The sequence below is a fragment of the Cyrtonyx montezumae genome, unplaced genomic scaffold (genome assembly GCF_038088225.1).
Source record: "Cyrtonyx montezumae isolate F1298 unplaced genomic scaffold, pur_monq_1.0 scaffold_2, whole genome shotgun sequence".
Lineage (NCBI taxonomy): Eukaryota > Metazoa > Chordata > Aves > Galliformes > Odontophoridae > Cyrtonyx > Cyrtonyx montezumae.
The window spans coordinates 39,343,088-39,359,064 of record NW_027071936.1 but is presented as its reverse complement, the minus strand read 5'-3'; the positions used below and the strand labels follow the sequence as shown (position 1 = coordinate 39,359,064).

Sequence of the window (15,977 nt, the reverse complement as noted above, 5' to 3'; positions counted from 1 at the left end):
TTTAGTTCAGTGTTGGGAAGGCAAATGCAGAGTGAACAGAGTTTCAAGAGCACTGAATTTTCAGGACACAATATGAAGTCTGAGACAGAAGAGCAGCTCTGCTACACCATGGTAATTTGTTAAGGCTGCAGTTTGAGAGAACAGCCTTCTGCATTCTTGCTATCTAACTTACCCAACCCATTTCTTCCCTGGACATGCTCTTTGATTTTCCTCTCCTTTGTCTTGAAGATTATTGCAGATGAGCAAAATAGTTAATTTTCTGTCGAAACTTTCCATTAAAAGTAATGTAGCCCTTTGTAAACCACCTGCATGATTTCACTGCCCACTGAGCCTGGTCTTCGGTGGAGGCTAGCACATGAGTCTTCTGCTCTGAATTGAATTTCAGCCCTTGGGAACAGGGTTTTTGTGTAGGAATAAAAGAGGACGACATCATTCCCTGGATGCTTTTAAAGCTTCCTGAAATAGCTGCAGATCTTAGTAAGAATTAATGTGACTGGAATTTCCATAGAAAGCCCCAGTACCAGCTCTGTGCACTCTAGAACTTTGTTACAGCAAAAATCTTTTCTGGTCCCTCCCACATTCCCACAACTCCACCTTCTGGTAGGCAGTGTTACTCTCTCAATAGCTTAGAGAGAGCAAACCTCTTTCATTGAACAGGGAGTACTTTGGAACCAGAGCCACCACATATTAGTATTCATACATAATAACATTAAAAAAAAAAAAAAGAAATGAACAACTTGAATTTAAACTGGCTGTGTGCTTACATTGCTCAACATATTTGGTGTCATTGCTTTTTGATCACTAAGTCTGTAAAAGATTCGTTGTTCATGATTTCTGTGCCTAGACTCCACAGTTCATGCAGTAAATGGGTAAGCTGGAATTTCTTTATTCTCTTGGATGAAAGGGAAAATGCTCTGTAACTACTGACCATTCTAATAGTTTGTGTGGGTTCTTCTTTTAAACTCTTCAACATTTCAGAAAATTCATCTTCCCTGGGTAATGCTGGGTGTAATACAAACTTGCAAACCCATTCACTGCTTGTAGTTCTAAAAAATGGACTGAAAGTCACATCAAGGCTGAATATGTAATTGTTTGGTTTTGGAAGGAGCTCTTATTTTCTTTCCTTGGAAGGAGAGCCAGAATATATGTATGAAGAGAAATCACATGATGAGCAGCTTAGGTATACAAAATGTGAGTCAGTTTTGTTTTTCCTTGTTTTCTGTTATATATTTGGTTTTGCTTGAATAGACATTCATCTGTTATGTATGAATATAGGAGTAGCTAGGATGCGCCTGTACACAGATAATATAATTGTTGAGATAAGTGAGAAATTCAGACACTGATCCTGCCTTGCCTTGTTTGCTAAGTTGTTCTGTTAAGGAGCGGGCTCCCTCAGGTTGCAGTGGGTAGAGGTCTTGGGCAAGTCATCACTTACTTCTTCCACCATACTTTAAGAGCAGAATGGATGCAATGATAGAGCCTGTCAAGTCTAGACATAATGGTCCCAATTCATTCTCAGCATAACTCCATTCATTTTGTTTAGTGACTCTGGGAAAAATTGGGCTTGTTTTCTGTTAATACTGGTTTTGTTTCATAGATAAAAGTGATTGTACTGCTCTGTGATTACGATCTTTCCCAAAGAGTACCATGTTCATATGAATGCTGACTAAAAGCAAATATAATGTCTGTGGGAGTTGTAGAAAAAAGAAACCTTTTCCTAGTGAAAAAGAGTGGTTGGTGTCACGTTCTCTGAATTCTGTACAAAACTCTGAAACAAAGTCCTTCGTAGCTTTGGAATGAAAAGCATTATAAAATATAAATCACATTAAGTAGTTCTATTCAAAGTCAGAAAATCTATTCTAATATCAAATGAACTAAGTAAGATTAACCTTGTAGGTCTGGTTCAAACATGGCCTGAAAATTGTTGAATTTAATCTGAGCTATTTAAATTGGTTCTTTGATGAGAGATCACATTAACTAATAGGTGCATAAACTCAATTTCTGCATTCCCATTTGTTCTTCCCCTTTACTAAGTGAGGAGAGCTCAGCAGTGGAGTCTCGAAATCAAGTCCATCTTTAATGTAGTCAGCTCCAAGCCAATTGCAGGTCTTGCAACTGTGAACATTCCCAAATTGCAAACACAGCAAACATACAGTGTGAAGCTGCAACCTGGAGAAGGCAGTATTGTGCTGTTTGTAAACATCAATAAGGTAAGGAGGTGTGCATGGGAGCTCTAGCCAAATACAAACTGTTTCGCTTGGTTTTCAGTTATCAGTTTCTCCCACCTCTTTCTTATTTTGCTCCTGACTTTGACAAGTACTGTAGCCCTTTCAGGATTGGAAAAAAGTTCTTTCCCTCTCTAAAAGTTGATTTTTTTTTAATCTGTGTAGCATGATGTCAAAAAAATGATGAAGCCTTTCCTGTATTACAGAACAAAATAAAAAGATCAGTTCTTCATGGCTATGGTTAAGAAAAGCTACTTAGGCAGATAAATTTTGCATACCATATTTCACTTCATTATTCTGGTAGTAGGTATCTTGTCTCTCATGCCATTGATTATCTTGTTGATTGGGACTGGAATATAACGCAAAGGAAAAGAGTAAATATCCTTTCAGGTAAATAAAAGCAAAAGAACCATGTGAAGAACTTGACTGGCAGTAGAGTTGGTGGAAATTTTGTGTAGTAATTCCTCATGCTGGCATTTAGTCCTTTGTGTAGGCAAGGCCTAGAAGGATTTTTTTTAGGTTAGAGAAAGCTCTAATGAGGAGAGTACTCAGCTATTTGGCATACACCCCAGAGATAGAAGACGAAAGAATGAGCTCACCTTGAGAGAGTGTTGGGAAGCAATCTAGTGGCAGGCTTAAATCATCAGCATTTTTTCACTTCTTTAGTTTTTGTGGTTTGTAGAAACTGTGTTTTGTCACATAGATGTAATTAAAAAGAGATACGTAGGCTCGAATGCTGATGAAGAAATTCAGTGTTACCTGTTCCTGCTGAAAATTAGGTGTCTTGAATTATGCAGTTAGCCTGGTGGGGCAAAATGAAGCATGAAGTTGGAAAGCAGGGGGTCCTGGTCAAGTTGACAGTAGCAGGCCCAGGCCAGTGGGCAGGGTGGGAGCCTGACAGGCACAGGGTCAGCTGCCTCTGATGGTGCTCTCTCTTGGAACCAAGCAGGAGATGTTGTACGCTTCATTGCCTTAGGGCATAGCCAAGTTTGTGGGCAAGCAGGCTGGAGCTTCAGATAGCCCTGGCGGGTAGTAACATCTTAATGTCTGTGATAACCTTTGGATGTTATACTGGGCCCTTACCAAAATTTTTGTTTTTTGCTGTGTAACTGCATTTGAAGCAGCTTGAATACGTTATGTGCATGTTCCTAAGTTATCTTGTCAGTTGCTTCAGTAGAGAAAAAGCGTGTTAAAGATGAACAGGACATTTGTGCTTCAGTATGCATATTCAGCAATTTGCCTGATTATGTGCTTTGCTTTATTTTGATGTGAAAGCAGAAAAGCATGCAAACATATGATTTTTGTTACTTTTGTCATCAGATGTGCAAGTTGTGTAATTACAAGTACCCAAATTAATTTTAAGCAATCATTAGTCTCTGCTTAGCCTTCCCAGGGATTACACTGAGCAGGCACAGCAATGTGAAGCTTCAAAAATGATTAATTTAATCACCCCACCCTCAACTTCAGAGGAAATCTGTTAGTAGGGTATAACTGTGAGCTTGAGAGGAAGCACTTCCTTCAGAGCAGAGATGACCATGTGTTATTATTCTTTGTACACAGAGGGCTTTGCTGCATGAACCCACAGCAGCTGATTTTACAAGAAGCCCTGCAATGTGTTCTAACATACTGGTGAGCATAAAGGAGTGCTTGCTCTGTACAACAGTCTTGAGAGGTGCATGTTAAATAGTGAGACCTCACCAGAATTTTTTTCTAGTTGTGAGTTTATTGTAGACTATACCACAAAGTCAGTAGATGCCTGAGTGGTGCATATATACTGAGGTGCATAGCAGTCTTCCAGAAATTGCCACACAAAGTGCTGCGTGACAGCATTTTGCTTATCAGCTAATGGTGAGCATGGGGATGACATCATTAGTGGCCAATGAGACACTCCAGCTGTTCTAGGTGGCTGCAAATGCTCCCTTGCTGTTGGGGCACGCGATGATTTTGTGTGCCATCTGTATCCATGCAATACAGAGATTAGCACTTCAGCACAAGCAGTTATGGTAGCTCCAGATCGGGGAAGCTGAAATGTTAGTAAATACATAAATTATTATGTCCAAGTATGGCTACAGCAAAACATATTGTTGGGCTGCTCTCCAGTCTCACTTTATATGGAAAGATAGAGGCACCCCTGTCATGGCTCTATTCAGTGCTAATCCCTCCATTGTTTGAATGCATGCATTATTGCTTTCTTTCCACAATTTTTGTGTTGTTCATTCAGCTGGCAAATGTTGGCAATAGGACTGAGCAGCAGAAGTAGGCTGCTGGAATGAAAAGGCATGGAAGTGTAGGAAACTTCTATAAATATTACTCTCTGTGGTTAGAAAAATGAGAAAATTAAACATTAAAGGTAGTTTTTTTATGTTTGTGAAAATCTTGGAGTACTATTGAAATGATTAGGAAACATAGAGAAAAAGCAGAAAGCAGTTTAAAGAGAGGATGAAACCTCTAATATGAAACAGTCTGCCTGTGTACTACCAAGGTCATAACTGAAAAATGTCACCTCTGTAAATCTGATTTTGTGTATCATTGGTAAAGGGGTCAGTTAGGTGAGGGGTATGATAGAGGGTAGTGAGCAGTGAGACTCATGTTTTGGGGGAATGTTCCATCAGCTTGTGTCTCTGTCTAGACACGCACATGCATGCATATACATGCTGATGGCCAACTGTGGAATCGAAGTGAAGCTGAGGCACAAGTGAAAAAGATCGCACTTTGAAGACTTTTCAACTCAGTGTTCCAGGTGGAGGGATCCCACTTACCTTGGCTCAGCTGAGATACATAAACTCATCAGGCCTCTCAAAGGCAGCTGAGTATCCAGGTGTACATTATGTCCTTATTCATAGAAACGTTCTGGCTTTTTCTCTTGTATGTTCAAGAACTCTACAGTAGAAGCTTGGTGGCCAAATGGACATGGAAAACAAATTGGATACAATGTGACAACAACTTTCATCATGGAAGGAGGGTACCAGATTGAGAAAAATTCAAAGGTGAGCTGTGTTTTATAGCTGGCATTGCACGGTTATAACATCTGCTCTGCATGTTGTGTATCTAAAGCTCCAAAGTGTTTTGCTGGATTATAATATCCATGTAAAAGCATTGATGAGAAATAGGAGTTTTTTAATGTCACAGTATATGCTTACCTGTTTTGTGGTAGCTTTAGCTTTTATAGATGTCTTTACTTTCATTCAGACTGGAAGATGGCTCACAGTTGGAAACATCAAAAAGGAAAAGATGCTTTCTTTTCTACCTTTTTTTTTTTTAAAGAAAAAGAAACTTTTAAACTTGATCTATAATGGTGATGTTTCTGTATCAAGTACTGAAAAGCTCATTTTCATTTCTATAAACTAAATGTTGAGGAAGGTTTGTTTATTACAGAAATTTTTGTTGCTAATTCATTTTTTTTTTTTAAAGCTAACATGCATCACATTCATTTGTTAGAATGTGGTAGAAGTGCTTCAGGTTCTAGAAGAAGTAACATCTTAAAAATGACCACAGAAGTAATATTCAGACATAAGATATTTGCCTGAGGGTTTCTGCAACACAGTGGCTTTATAATTATCTGATTGTTGTTACTAATAAGCACAGAATAGATAATTTCAAACTATCAATTGAAAAAAAAAACAAATAAAAAAGTAGGTATAAGTAAGATAGAGCCCCTTATGCTGTCAGCAAGTGGAAACAGACACATAAATATATGCATTAGGTGGTTCTGAGGTACATTGCTTCACTAAAATCTAATCCACCAGGCATCTAAAACTGCTACTTACTGTGATGTTTACTCATGTAGGGAAAACTTAGTAAAAAACATAAGTTTCTGGAGTCCCAGTCTTTAAAGCATTAGTGGTAAGTTTGATTATGAAGTCCTAGGAATAGTTCTTTGATATTATTGGTGATATATTTTGAAACAATTGAAAAAAACATACTAAATAAATACAGAGTATTGTGCTTGAGAAAATAAATAGGAAATATATCTAAAAGCCTGTACTTAAAAACAAACACATTATTACTGTGTAAAACCTTTACATGTTTCCTCATAGGGAAGTTAATTGATTCAATTTGCATAATTCCATCAGGATATTTCATAGAGCCCTATGGCATACAGTCACAGGTGTTTCATGGTCTACAAAAGATATTTATAAGCCTTTTTTTATTTTTTCTCTCCTTCAAGGGAAAGGCAGAAAAGAGCAAATGCACCACGTTGCTGGCGTTATAAATTAACCACATATGAAGACTTTATAGATTCATAGTGCAAAGTGTAGTTGTCCTTCACGTGTTCTCTGAGTCTTTGTGTTGGATTTTGACACATCCCTCCCCTGAGCTGTACACGTGAATAAAGGCTTCATGTACAGTTGTTTTTTCTAGCACAGTTTGCCCTCATGTCAGCAGAACTGAATAGCAATGCTTGTATGGTTTACTAAGAACTTTAGGTCGCTCAGGAAACTCTTGTAGTGACAAACATTTCTGAAAATTCCTGCAAGGTTTTTGCTGTGAGCCCAGTGCTGTGTTCTGGTGAGGTTTTTTTGTTTGTTTGTTTGTTTTTTTTTAAAGCAACTAGTAGATGTGAAACATTTTTCAAGTGCTATGTCTCTGTATGAGTTCATAGTATCTGCATACCTTTGGGCAGACAAAAACTAAAGGGCAATAACTGTATATGTAAGAATATGTAGTATGTATACTATGTCAGATCCAACTGTCTTTAGCAGGGACTCCTCTCTGTTTTTTCATATATTAGAGCAGTCTCCAAAACATTAGCTAATCCTTTGGGAAATCCTCTGGGTAGCCTCCTAGTTTGGGCTTGCACAGACTTTTGGGGCTCCAGCCTGTTCTGCTGGGAACCTCTTTGAGGAAGTACCTACATGCTGTCATTGAGAGCAGCAGAAAAACAAAATAGAATAGAGCCAATATCCAAGATGAGCTGGGTTTCTGTTCAGGTTTTGGTTTTCTATTTGAATGTTCTGTGTTAGAGTTTGTTTCTCAGGATAATATATAACAAAGTCATGGTCAGAAATTACCTTACAATGAAGTGGGCTTTCTCAAGGGAATTTGAGTTCTGTTTGCTATTGATAAATTCCCTGATGTAGGCATGGCAAGTAGAAAAGCGACTTAGTATTTCTTTCACTGTCTTTTAGGGCATTTATTTGATTTTTGAATTAGTTTTCTCATCTTTCTATATGCTTATTTCTTCAACACTGTATTTCATTATTTCATGATGCTATTTTAGTACTTGGATCTTACCTCCAACCATTGTTCCTTCTTTGCCTCTACACCCACTTCTTCCCCAGGCCTTTTAACATGACTTGCAAAAGCCTCTCCATTTGATTTAGTTTTCACGCACATTTCATGCTGTATGCTAGTTAGTTAGATCACTAGCGTGTTCTGTGATCTTATTTCAGCTCTGGACATCTTTGTCCCTGTTATTTTTCCTAGTGCTAAATCAAAGAATGCTGAACAATTCCCACAGCCATTGATTACAAAGCCTTTCTATATGACTCAAAAATACACATAACTATTTCTTAATTGTTGAGAGAACCAGATGAGTGTTTGTTTTTTGGTGACTAGAAAGCCTCTTCTCCATGCTCCAAGTCTGGGAGAAACATCAGTCCTTGGAGAGCGAGATATGTCATGTCATGCACATTGCAAAGTTGCCATGGCCAGAGCCATAAGTATACGTGATCAAATATGCCAGATCCTAGCAGTCCCCCTCTGCCTTTCCTTTACTCTGCTTGGCAGTAGGAACAGGAAAAGGTGTTGTGTTACCAGGTGGGTCCCTGGGGAGCAATGACTTGGGAACACAAAGGCATCAAACCCTGGGATTCTGGAAACATGAGACGGGGCTGAGGAGCTTTTTCCCTGTGCTCATGCTGTGTGGGTAGTCCTGGCTGAGTGTTTCAGCCTCATAAATTGCCTCTGATTTGTCCAGTTGCATGAGATCCACTTGAGGATGAGCAGAGCAGTATCATATTACTTCTGTTGGTAATATAGATGCTACAACTGCACTCTGAGACAGTCCCAGCCTGCCTGATGACAACCATTAAAGGACCTCCCAAATACACGTCTATAAATCTCACTCCATTTTGTGCCACAAACAAAGAGCTGTACTGGAGACTAATGAGTTTTTTTTTTCAAAGTAATTTAGTTTACTAGAGGAAGGTTAGAACTCTTCAGTTAATGTAGGTTGAGGGGTTTTGTTTTTTTTTTTTTTGTAGCCTTCAGCAGTTATAACTGTGAGAGTTGTATGATTACTTTTTCTTTTTAAACCCAACTTTTCATCTAAGAATATATATGCAAAATTCTATGAATGGGTGCAAGATTCTTGTCCTAAAGATAAGTTCATCGTGCTGGTCTACTTCCAGCTTACCCAAGGTGCAGCAAGATTGAAGTAGAAAAGAGGCTGGATGCTCTGTTAAGCATTTCTGTGAGCACAGAAATATTGGTCAGGGATGCAGAAGTGTCTTCTCAGTGGTCTAATTTTGTAAGCTTTTTTTCTGTCTACTGGAAATTCCTTTGGTGGTTATCCTTCACTGATCAGTTCTGATGCTGAGATCATTTTGCCTTTAATCTACTGTTACCCTTAGGGCATCTCTGTACAACACTACTGGACTTGTGGTATGTTCCTTTTTTTTTTTCCCTTATTTTGCATGTTTTGTTCATTGCCATGATGCAGAAGGACTGGGTTTGAGGTGAGTGATCTGTGATCTCCACTCAGGTACCTAGTTTGCTTTGCATCTGTCCAAGGATTAAACTAATCATTGATTAGTTGACTAAGGAGCACTTTTTGTGTGTGTGTGTCTTTTCTGCCATTGGAAATAATTTTTTTGTCTCTCTTCATGATTATTGATAAGTTAAAAATTGATAAACATAGTCATATGGTGGGATTAGTTATGTCCCAGTTGAAACACAGAATTGTTTGGTGTATGAAATAAATCATTACATTTCATTTTAAAGACAAGTATATCGACTGTACTTAATTAGGTTAAATTTAGCCAGGTTTACAGGCTGGATCAGTCCCAGCTATAGTGTAAAACAGAGAGAGAACAGTTTGTACTCTGCTACACATTTTGAAAAGGTCAGCTTGTAAATAGTCATTTGAGGGAGAAGCAGTTGCTAGCTTAGGGGTAGCCTAGACAAAAACAATTTCCTGCTCTCCTGTTCCAAATCTGTTGCTCAGTGTGCATTGGCTGAAATTTACTGTTTGCTTTCATTCACTTTTGTTTGGTTTCCTAGCTTTCTCACAGTGCTAGTGAGCAACAGGTACCAGAAGTAAAAAGAGTTTTCTTTCCTATTCAGATAAGTTAAAGTGGAAGAACGATGTGAGGAGAAAAAGTAGTAGAAGGTCTTCATGGAAGAAATGTATTCTGTAACACTTTTCAGCTGCTCAGGACCCAAATGTAGTCAGTGGTGAAGACACCTTTATGAAATAAGGATTCAGTGCAAGGTGTTAACTGCAGTCCACCTAGTACTTTTTCATGTCCTTGAGGTGTGACAATGGAGATACCTCCTCAGAACAGCAATCTCACTTTAGCTGAAATGAAGTCCCATAAAATACCCAGAATGATTTACTGAGAGGTTTTCATCCACCTGCAGTAAGGAGGAATGCTTTGGGTTGCTTTTTTTTCCCCAGCGTTTGCAATGCATGATATCAGGTACTAGAGTGAAAGAGCAGCTGTAGAAGATAGTTGGATGTCTGCTTGATCTGTGCTTTTATCTGCAATGGGCGTTAATACTTGAGATGGAGTTGGTGGTTGTTTAGCTGAACCGGTCTCTGTGAAACCTGATTGCTGAGCGTACTGTTCTGTCCAGACAGACCTTCACTTCCAAACCAGAATTTTTATTTGAATACCTATCTTTTAAGAAATACCATTTCAGGGTAACAACAGAATATGCTTTTGCTTTTACTGGATGAACCCGAAGCTAGATGTTTAGGGGCAAGATCTCCAGCAGAGCTCCTGCAGTTTCCTTCCACAAGGAGAAAATTTCAGATTAAATAGTGTATCTGATCTAATGCAGTTACTGCATTCCTCTCAGTGATTCCCAAATGGTGTTCTAACAGAGGTGTATTTGCTTTATGCAAAATTCAATTTCACACATACACTTTCGTGCATGTTTCTATACTTGAGCCCCCAACCCTGACTTCTTTTGAAAGTGAATAGGCTTACCAAAAAGATTTTTTAAAAACACTAACTTGTTTGAAAAGTACTGGAAGAAATGAAGCCATATCTTCTGACTTCTTGACAAATTCGAAGTTATTATTCAGTTGCGTTATAGGTTTGGATTTTTTTTTTTCCAGTTTGCTTTAAACCTAAGTTTTGTGTCTTCACAGGCCTATTTTCGGACAGTAGAACTTGTTCAAGAGCCTATTCCTGGGTCTCCAGGTCTGAGTTTCTACTTCAAAATCAATGGCCAACCCATTTTCATGAAGGGCTCAAACTGGATTCCAGCCGATTCTTTCCAGGATAGAGTGACCTATGACACGTAAGCCACTTCTGATATTTTCTTAGGAGAAAGGAGTATCTATACCTCCTCATGTTTCTCCATCAAAGGTTGGCACAGGTGGGGGTTGACTCCTTTCAAGGTAGGTGTAATGTGGTAGAAAGTGCAGCAATGACAGCAGAGCAGCAAGGTCCCAGGCTGAAGCAAGTGAAAATTTTCTCAAATGCAACAGCCATGGGCACAGAAATAAAGGAAGGAAACTGCTTACCTTCAGGAGATCTCAGGTATGCAGGGATCTCCAAGGAGATACTCTTGCCTTCCCTTAAATGAGGTCTGTGAAGGGTTGGATCCTGGCTCCACCCCTTCCTCTCACTTCGGTGTATTTCATACACCTGAGCTTCCCTGGGTTGGCCCTGCCTTCCTACCAGGTGCTCAATCACTGGTTAAAGCCATGACTGCATTTCTGCCACAGTAGGACACACATTGCTGGGGGCTAAGACCCTCAGAATTAAGACTTAATTAACATTGCAAGATCTGAATGATTTTCAATGCTTATAAATGCAATAGCCGATGGGAGAATGGTTGTTTGCTGACCACAGGCTACTGACCTTTCAGGCATTTTTAGGGGTAAACCTCATGTTGCCTGTTCCTATTGCCTGGAACATATTCATTGACATTGAGAGGGCGAACACTTCAGCCATGTTCCAAACCACCTAACGCAGGGGGAGAGAAATGCACGGCTGTCTTACTCTTCCCTATTTGGTCTGGGCTTATTGGATTTCACTGATATGACACACAGGAAGTGGGATGGAGGCCACACTGCACTTTGACTGCCTTTGTTAATAACGTACAGTATTTCCAAATGTGGTTCTGCCAATACTTATATAAAAGTAGGTTACTTCAAAAGTAATGCCATCTATTTATTTCCATGAAAACTATAACACATATGAAGAGTACAGTAGCATTATTTGATAGAGAAATTCTGAGCTACAAACATTCTTTTTCATCATAATCACTACCAGCAATTATGCATTTTCACCAGCGATGCACAGGAGCCTGCATGCTGTACTCATAAAAATCTGCACCAGTGGAGGTGACCCACTGTCTCTGCTGCCACTACTGAAACACACCACACACCAGCTCACTGTGCTCACATCTGCTGCTTGGTCACCATAAATGTTCAGCAAACACTGACGAATGTCAGTGGATGCAATTTTTTCTGCATGGGAAGAAATCGGTGATACACCTTGGCTTCATATGCACTTCCATGTCAGGCTCCAGGCTGCGTGTGCTTCTTCTGCCATCTGTTGCACGGCAACAAAATTAAATATTGGTGGGAAGGTTCAACCTCCAATGACATACCATTGACATCTGCCTCTGACGTTGTGGGTCAACATAATAAATTAGAAGACATTACCCTCTGAGCACCCCTGGTACAGATGCCACTTCATCTTTTTATGTTAACAGGACCAAATAACTATTTACACAAAAAAATTGCTTTTTGAGATCTCTCTCCAGACATGCAGGTTTAGAAGGTATCAAAATAGACTGGCTTCTGTCTGAATAACTAGGTGGCTTTCTAGAGATTAACGTTTGAGATTTTTTTATATAACCTTAGAAACTGATAACCTTTGTAGAAGTTGTTTAAATCTTCTTATTGTATTTGACAGATTATGGCTACTCTTGAAGTCTGCAGCAGATGCTAACATGAATGTACTTCGGGTTTGGGGAGGAGGAGTATATGAGCGAGATGATTTCTACAATATTTGCGATGAACTGGGAATAATGGTAAAAAAGTAATAATGCAGACTAGGTATTTAGAAACAAAAACTTGTAGGTAAAAGTCTACTGTAAATGAGTCAAATAAGAGAATTTAATACATAAGTTCTGGACATCTTTTCAAAGGATACAACCTCAGGTACCAACCTGAGAAGTTGAATCAACTTTCTATATGTATATATGGATATATATAACTTATATGCATATGCATATATATATGAGGGTTTATATCTAGAATTTGTTTTTTTAAATCTTTTTAACTTCAGTTGTTGCTCATTACTGAGGCTATCTGTTGAAACTGGAAGTAACATTTTGGAGAGTTTATATTAGCTTGTATTTTCTCTTACAATTAAGACTACAACTCTATGGCATTCATTTTTTTTCTCTGCCATCCTTCCCAGCTTGGAGTCTCACTTTGATCTTCCTTTTCTCCCTGCTGTCTCTATTTTTCTGCTTTACATTCCACAGAATCTGAGCTGGAGGCTTGTGCCTTGAACTCTCTGTCTTCTATTCAAACTCAGACTCTCCGACCTTTTCCAGTTTTACATTTTCTATTCTCTTGGGAAAGGATGAGAGGAAAAAATGAACATCTGAGGAAGTAGTGTTACTTAAAGTGTATGTTTATACTATGTTGATGTGCACAATATAGGAACTTCTGTGGGTTATAGTCCTGGAGCAGTCGTTAACAGGCTTGTAACAATTGGTGAAGTAGTCACAAAACAAATACTGCGTGGGAGGGGGTTATTCACAAACTCAGTCGTTTTTGTGCCACAGCCATACTGTGGGCCCCTGTAGCTGTGATTATGGACTAACTCATGTGAGAATAGCTCTTCTGAAAAAACCAGAGTTATTCAGTATATGCTTCAGGTTTGAGAGCGGAGACCTTGGAATCTGACCTTTGTGTGGACTTAAGACCTAATTTATTTGACTTCTGTGCTTACTTCTATGTAACCACAACATCGAAGAAAGTAGTCATATTTTTTCCTGCTGGGGAAATGAATGTTATTTCTTAAAAAAATGGTTTCTTCTTTTACAATGATAGCAATTTTTTTTTCCTTTTACTCAGTTTTCTTTTTTAAGTTTCATTTGGCCTGCATGCATGGTAGACTTTATCCAAAGGACCCTTTTGAACAAACTGTAATTGAGTATAAATATAGCTGTAAGGGAACACCTGCTGTAAACATTGATGATCTTAGATGAGTACCTTTGATTACGTGAGTTTGGAGGCACATGTTAGCAGGCTTTGGCAAAAAAGGAACTAGATGAGTGAAGGCTCAGTTGCATCAGGTATTAAAATCCCAGGAAGTGTGTTTGGTCTTTACAGCATAAAAAAGCAAAGGAACAAATTCGATACCGTGCTGCCTTATGCTTAACGTGCTTGGCAAAAAAAAAAATATATATCTATTTTAGTCATCTGAATGAGTGCCCTGGTTTTCAAGGCTTCTGAACACTTGCAGTTCTTTCACTTTTGTCTCTAAGAATCTAAGTAGGCCATATAGATCTGTGCCTGGGTAGTGCTCAGTGCAAGATATAAATCTTATTTAGCAGTGAGAACAGAAAATAGGTACAGAAATTAAAACTCTTTTTCTGGAGTGGGATGATGGTGGAGGGCTTTGGATTTATGAAAGAATTGTTGGTCTTGCAGGGACTTGAAAGCATTCGAGTCAAACTGTTTAAAGAGAAACAGCAATAGCTCACTGAAGGAAACGACAAGAGAAAGAGTTGAATTTGGTACAGGGAATTTTGACTCCACGATCACTGGAAGATTCTTAGTAGTTCTTCAGCAATAGCCTTGCTTTTTTTTGGAGTGTAAGACTGGAACAATTATTAATAGATCGATTACGCATATATTTTTTGTGGGAAATAGGGCAAAAGAATAATGGAAAAATATGTCATTGCAAGGAAAATAATTTAATGAGAAGTTGGGCTGGCTCTTCCCATTATTTATGTAGAATGGTGTTCAGAAAAGTGTAGTCTGCTGGAAATGGCTCACTATGTTAAGGCGCTCCTTCAAGCTTTTCATTTGAGGTAGATTATCAGGAGTCTTATTTATGGCACTTAAAAAAAAAATACAGGACTGATAGAATAAGAAATCCTACCCATCTCACTGGGCTTCTTCCTTTCCATTTTTTTGTAATTCTTCTCCTTGAAGTTACAAATGAAGGAGTTTGTTGTTCTCTAGCGATAGCTGCTTGATCTTTAAAGGGAAAGATGACCATGGTCTTAAAGGATCTAGTTTGTTTCTGCCTCACTGAGCATGATTTCCCGTTTTGTAAGATCAGTCTGTGCACTTGATGAGGCAGCATTTTGTTAGTATATATTCAGTATACTTGAAGACCTGTTAAACATATTTGATACTACATTAGAAGAATTACTTTCTTCTTTTAATAAGTAATGGGGATTTGGTGTTATACATGCAAAGCACTGAATTTAAAATTGCTATGTGCAGCTAGAGACTCTCAAATTTGTAGTTGAGCAGTGCATGGATTCTAATTATTCCATTGAAACCTATTGAAATCCATCTTATTGAGAAATACTGTACTATCAGTGAAGGCTGTCAGGATCTACTTTCTAAGGGTGAATATTTTGTAACTCTTTATATTTAAGAAAACCAATTTGAGTATGACAGTGAATGCCATGGAGAATGTGATTGTTTTGGTGATGCTCTCCAAGAACAACAGATACAGTGTTTCAGTTTAGTTCTCTTTGAGATAAATAACTTCTGTCTTGGCAAAGTGCATCCCAATAAGCATCTGTTTTTCAAATATGGAAAATGATTTACTAACAGATTATTTTGTAATTTCTTTCCTATTTCTCATAGATTTGGCAGGATTTTATGTTTGCATGTGCACTGTATCCAACAGACCGGGATTACTTGGAATCAGTAAGAGCAGAAGTTTCTCATCAGGTATTTTGTCCATGTGGTCTATTTCTCATAACCTACTTTTGACAGAGAAAATAATTTATGAGGGCTGCTCTGAAAGTAATACCTCCATATAATTATGTTGGGCTATGACATCAGAAAAGGATGTTGGTGGTATGGCAGTAGAGATTGAACCTTCCTGCCAATATTCTGTTACATTTTGTTGCCAAGTGACAAATGGCAGCAGAGGGGCAGTCTGATAATGTGGCACCTGACATGGAAGTATGTATAAAGTAAAAGTATGTAATTGAATTCTTCCATGTAAAAAAAAAAATTGCACCTGGGGACATTCATTGACACTTACTGAAAGTTTATGGAGGCCAAGTCGTGGATAAGACCTCAGTGAGGTGGTGGATGGTGTGTTTGAGCAGTCACAACACTGATGTGAAAGGCAAGTTGCTTTTCAGATAGTCATGCAGCTTTTTACAAGCACGGCATGCAAGCTTTGTTCATCACTAGCAACAATGTATAGCAACTGGTATTGATTCTGTTGAAAAAGTGTTTTGTAGCTGAGAATTTGCTCTGTTAAATAGCATTCATGTGCTTTTTGTATCTGTTGCATTTTCAGTGAAAGTAAATAGAAGGCATTACTTCATTACTTTCAGAAGGACTTATGCATC

At 38.5% G+C, this 15,977-nt stretch overlaps 1 protein-coding gene across 2 annotated transcripts in view; it reads left to right on the top strand.

The window, feature by feature from the left end:
• The window catches only part of MANBA (mannosidase beta), a 47,293-nt gene that overhangs the window by 14,716 nt on the left and 16,600 nt on the right, over positions 1-15,977 (top strand). For both annotated transcript variants that reach the window (XM_065736928.1, XM_065736927.1), the window contains exons 6-10: positions 2,035-2,210; positions 5,102-5,212; positions 10,546-10,697; positions 12,326-12,443; positions 15,256-15,342. In XM_065736928.1, the coding sequence (XP_065593000.1) occupies positions 2,035-2,210; positions 5,102-5,212; positions 10,546-10,697; positions 12,326-12,443; positions 15,256-15,342 (644 nt within the window). The remainder of the gene's footprint in view (positions 1-2,034; positions 2,211-5,101; positions 5,213-10,545; positions 10,698-12,325; positions 12,444-15,255; positions 15,343-15,977) is intronic.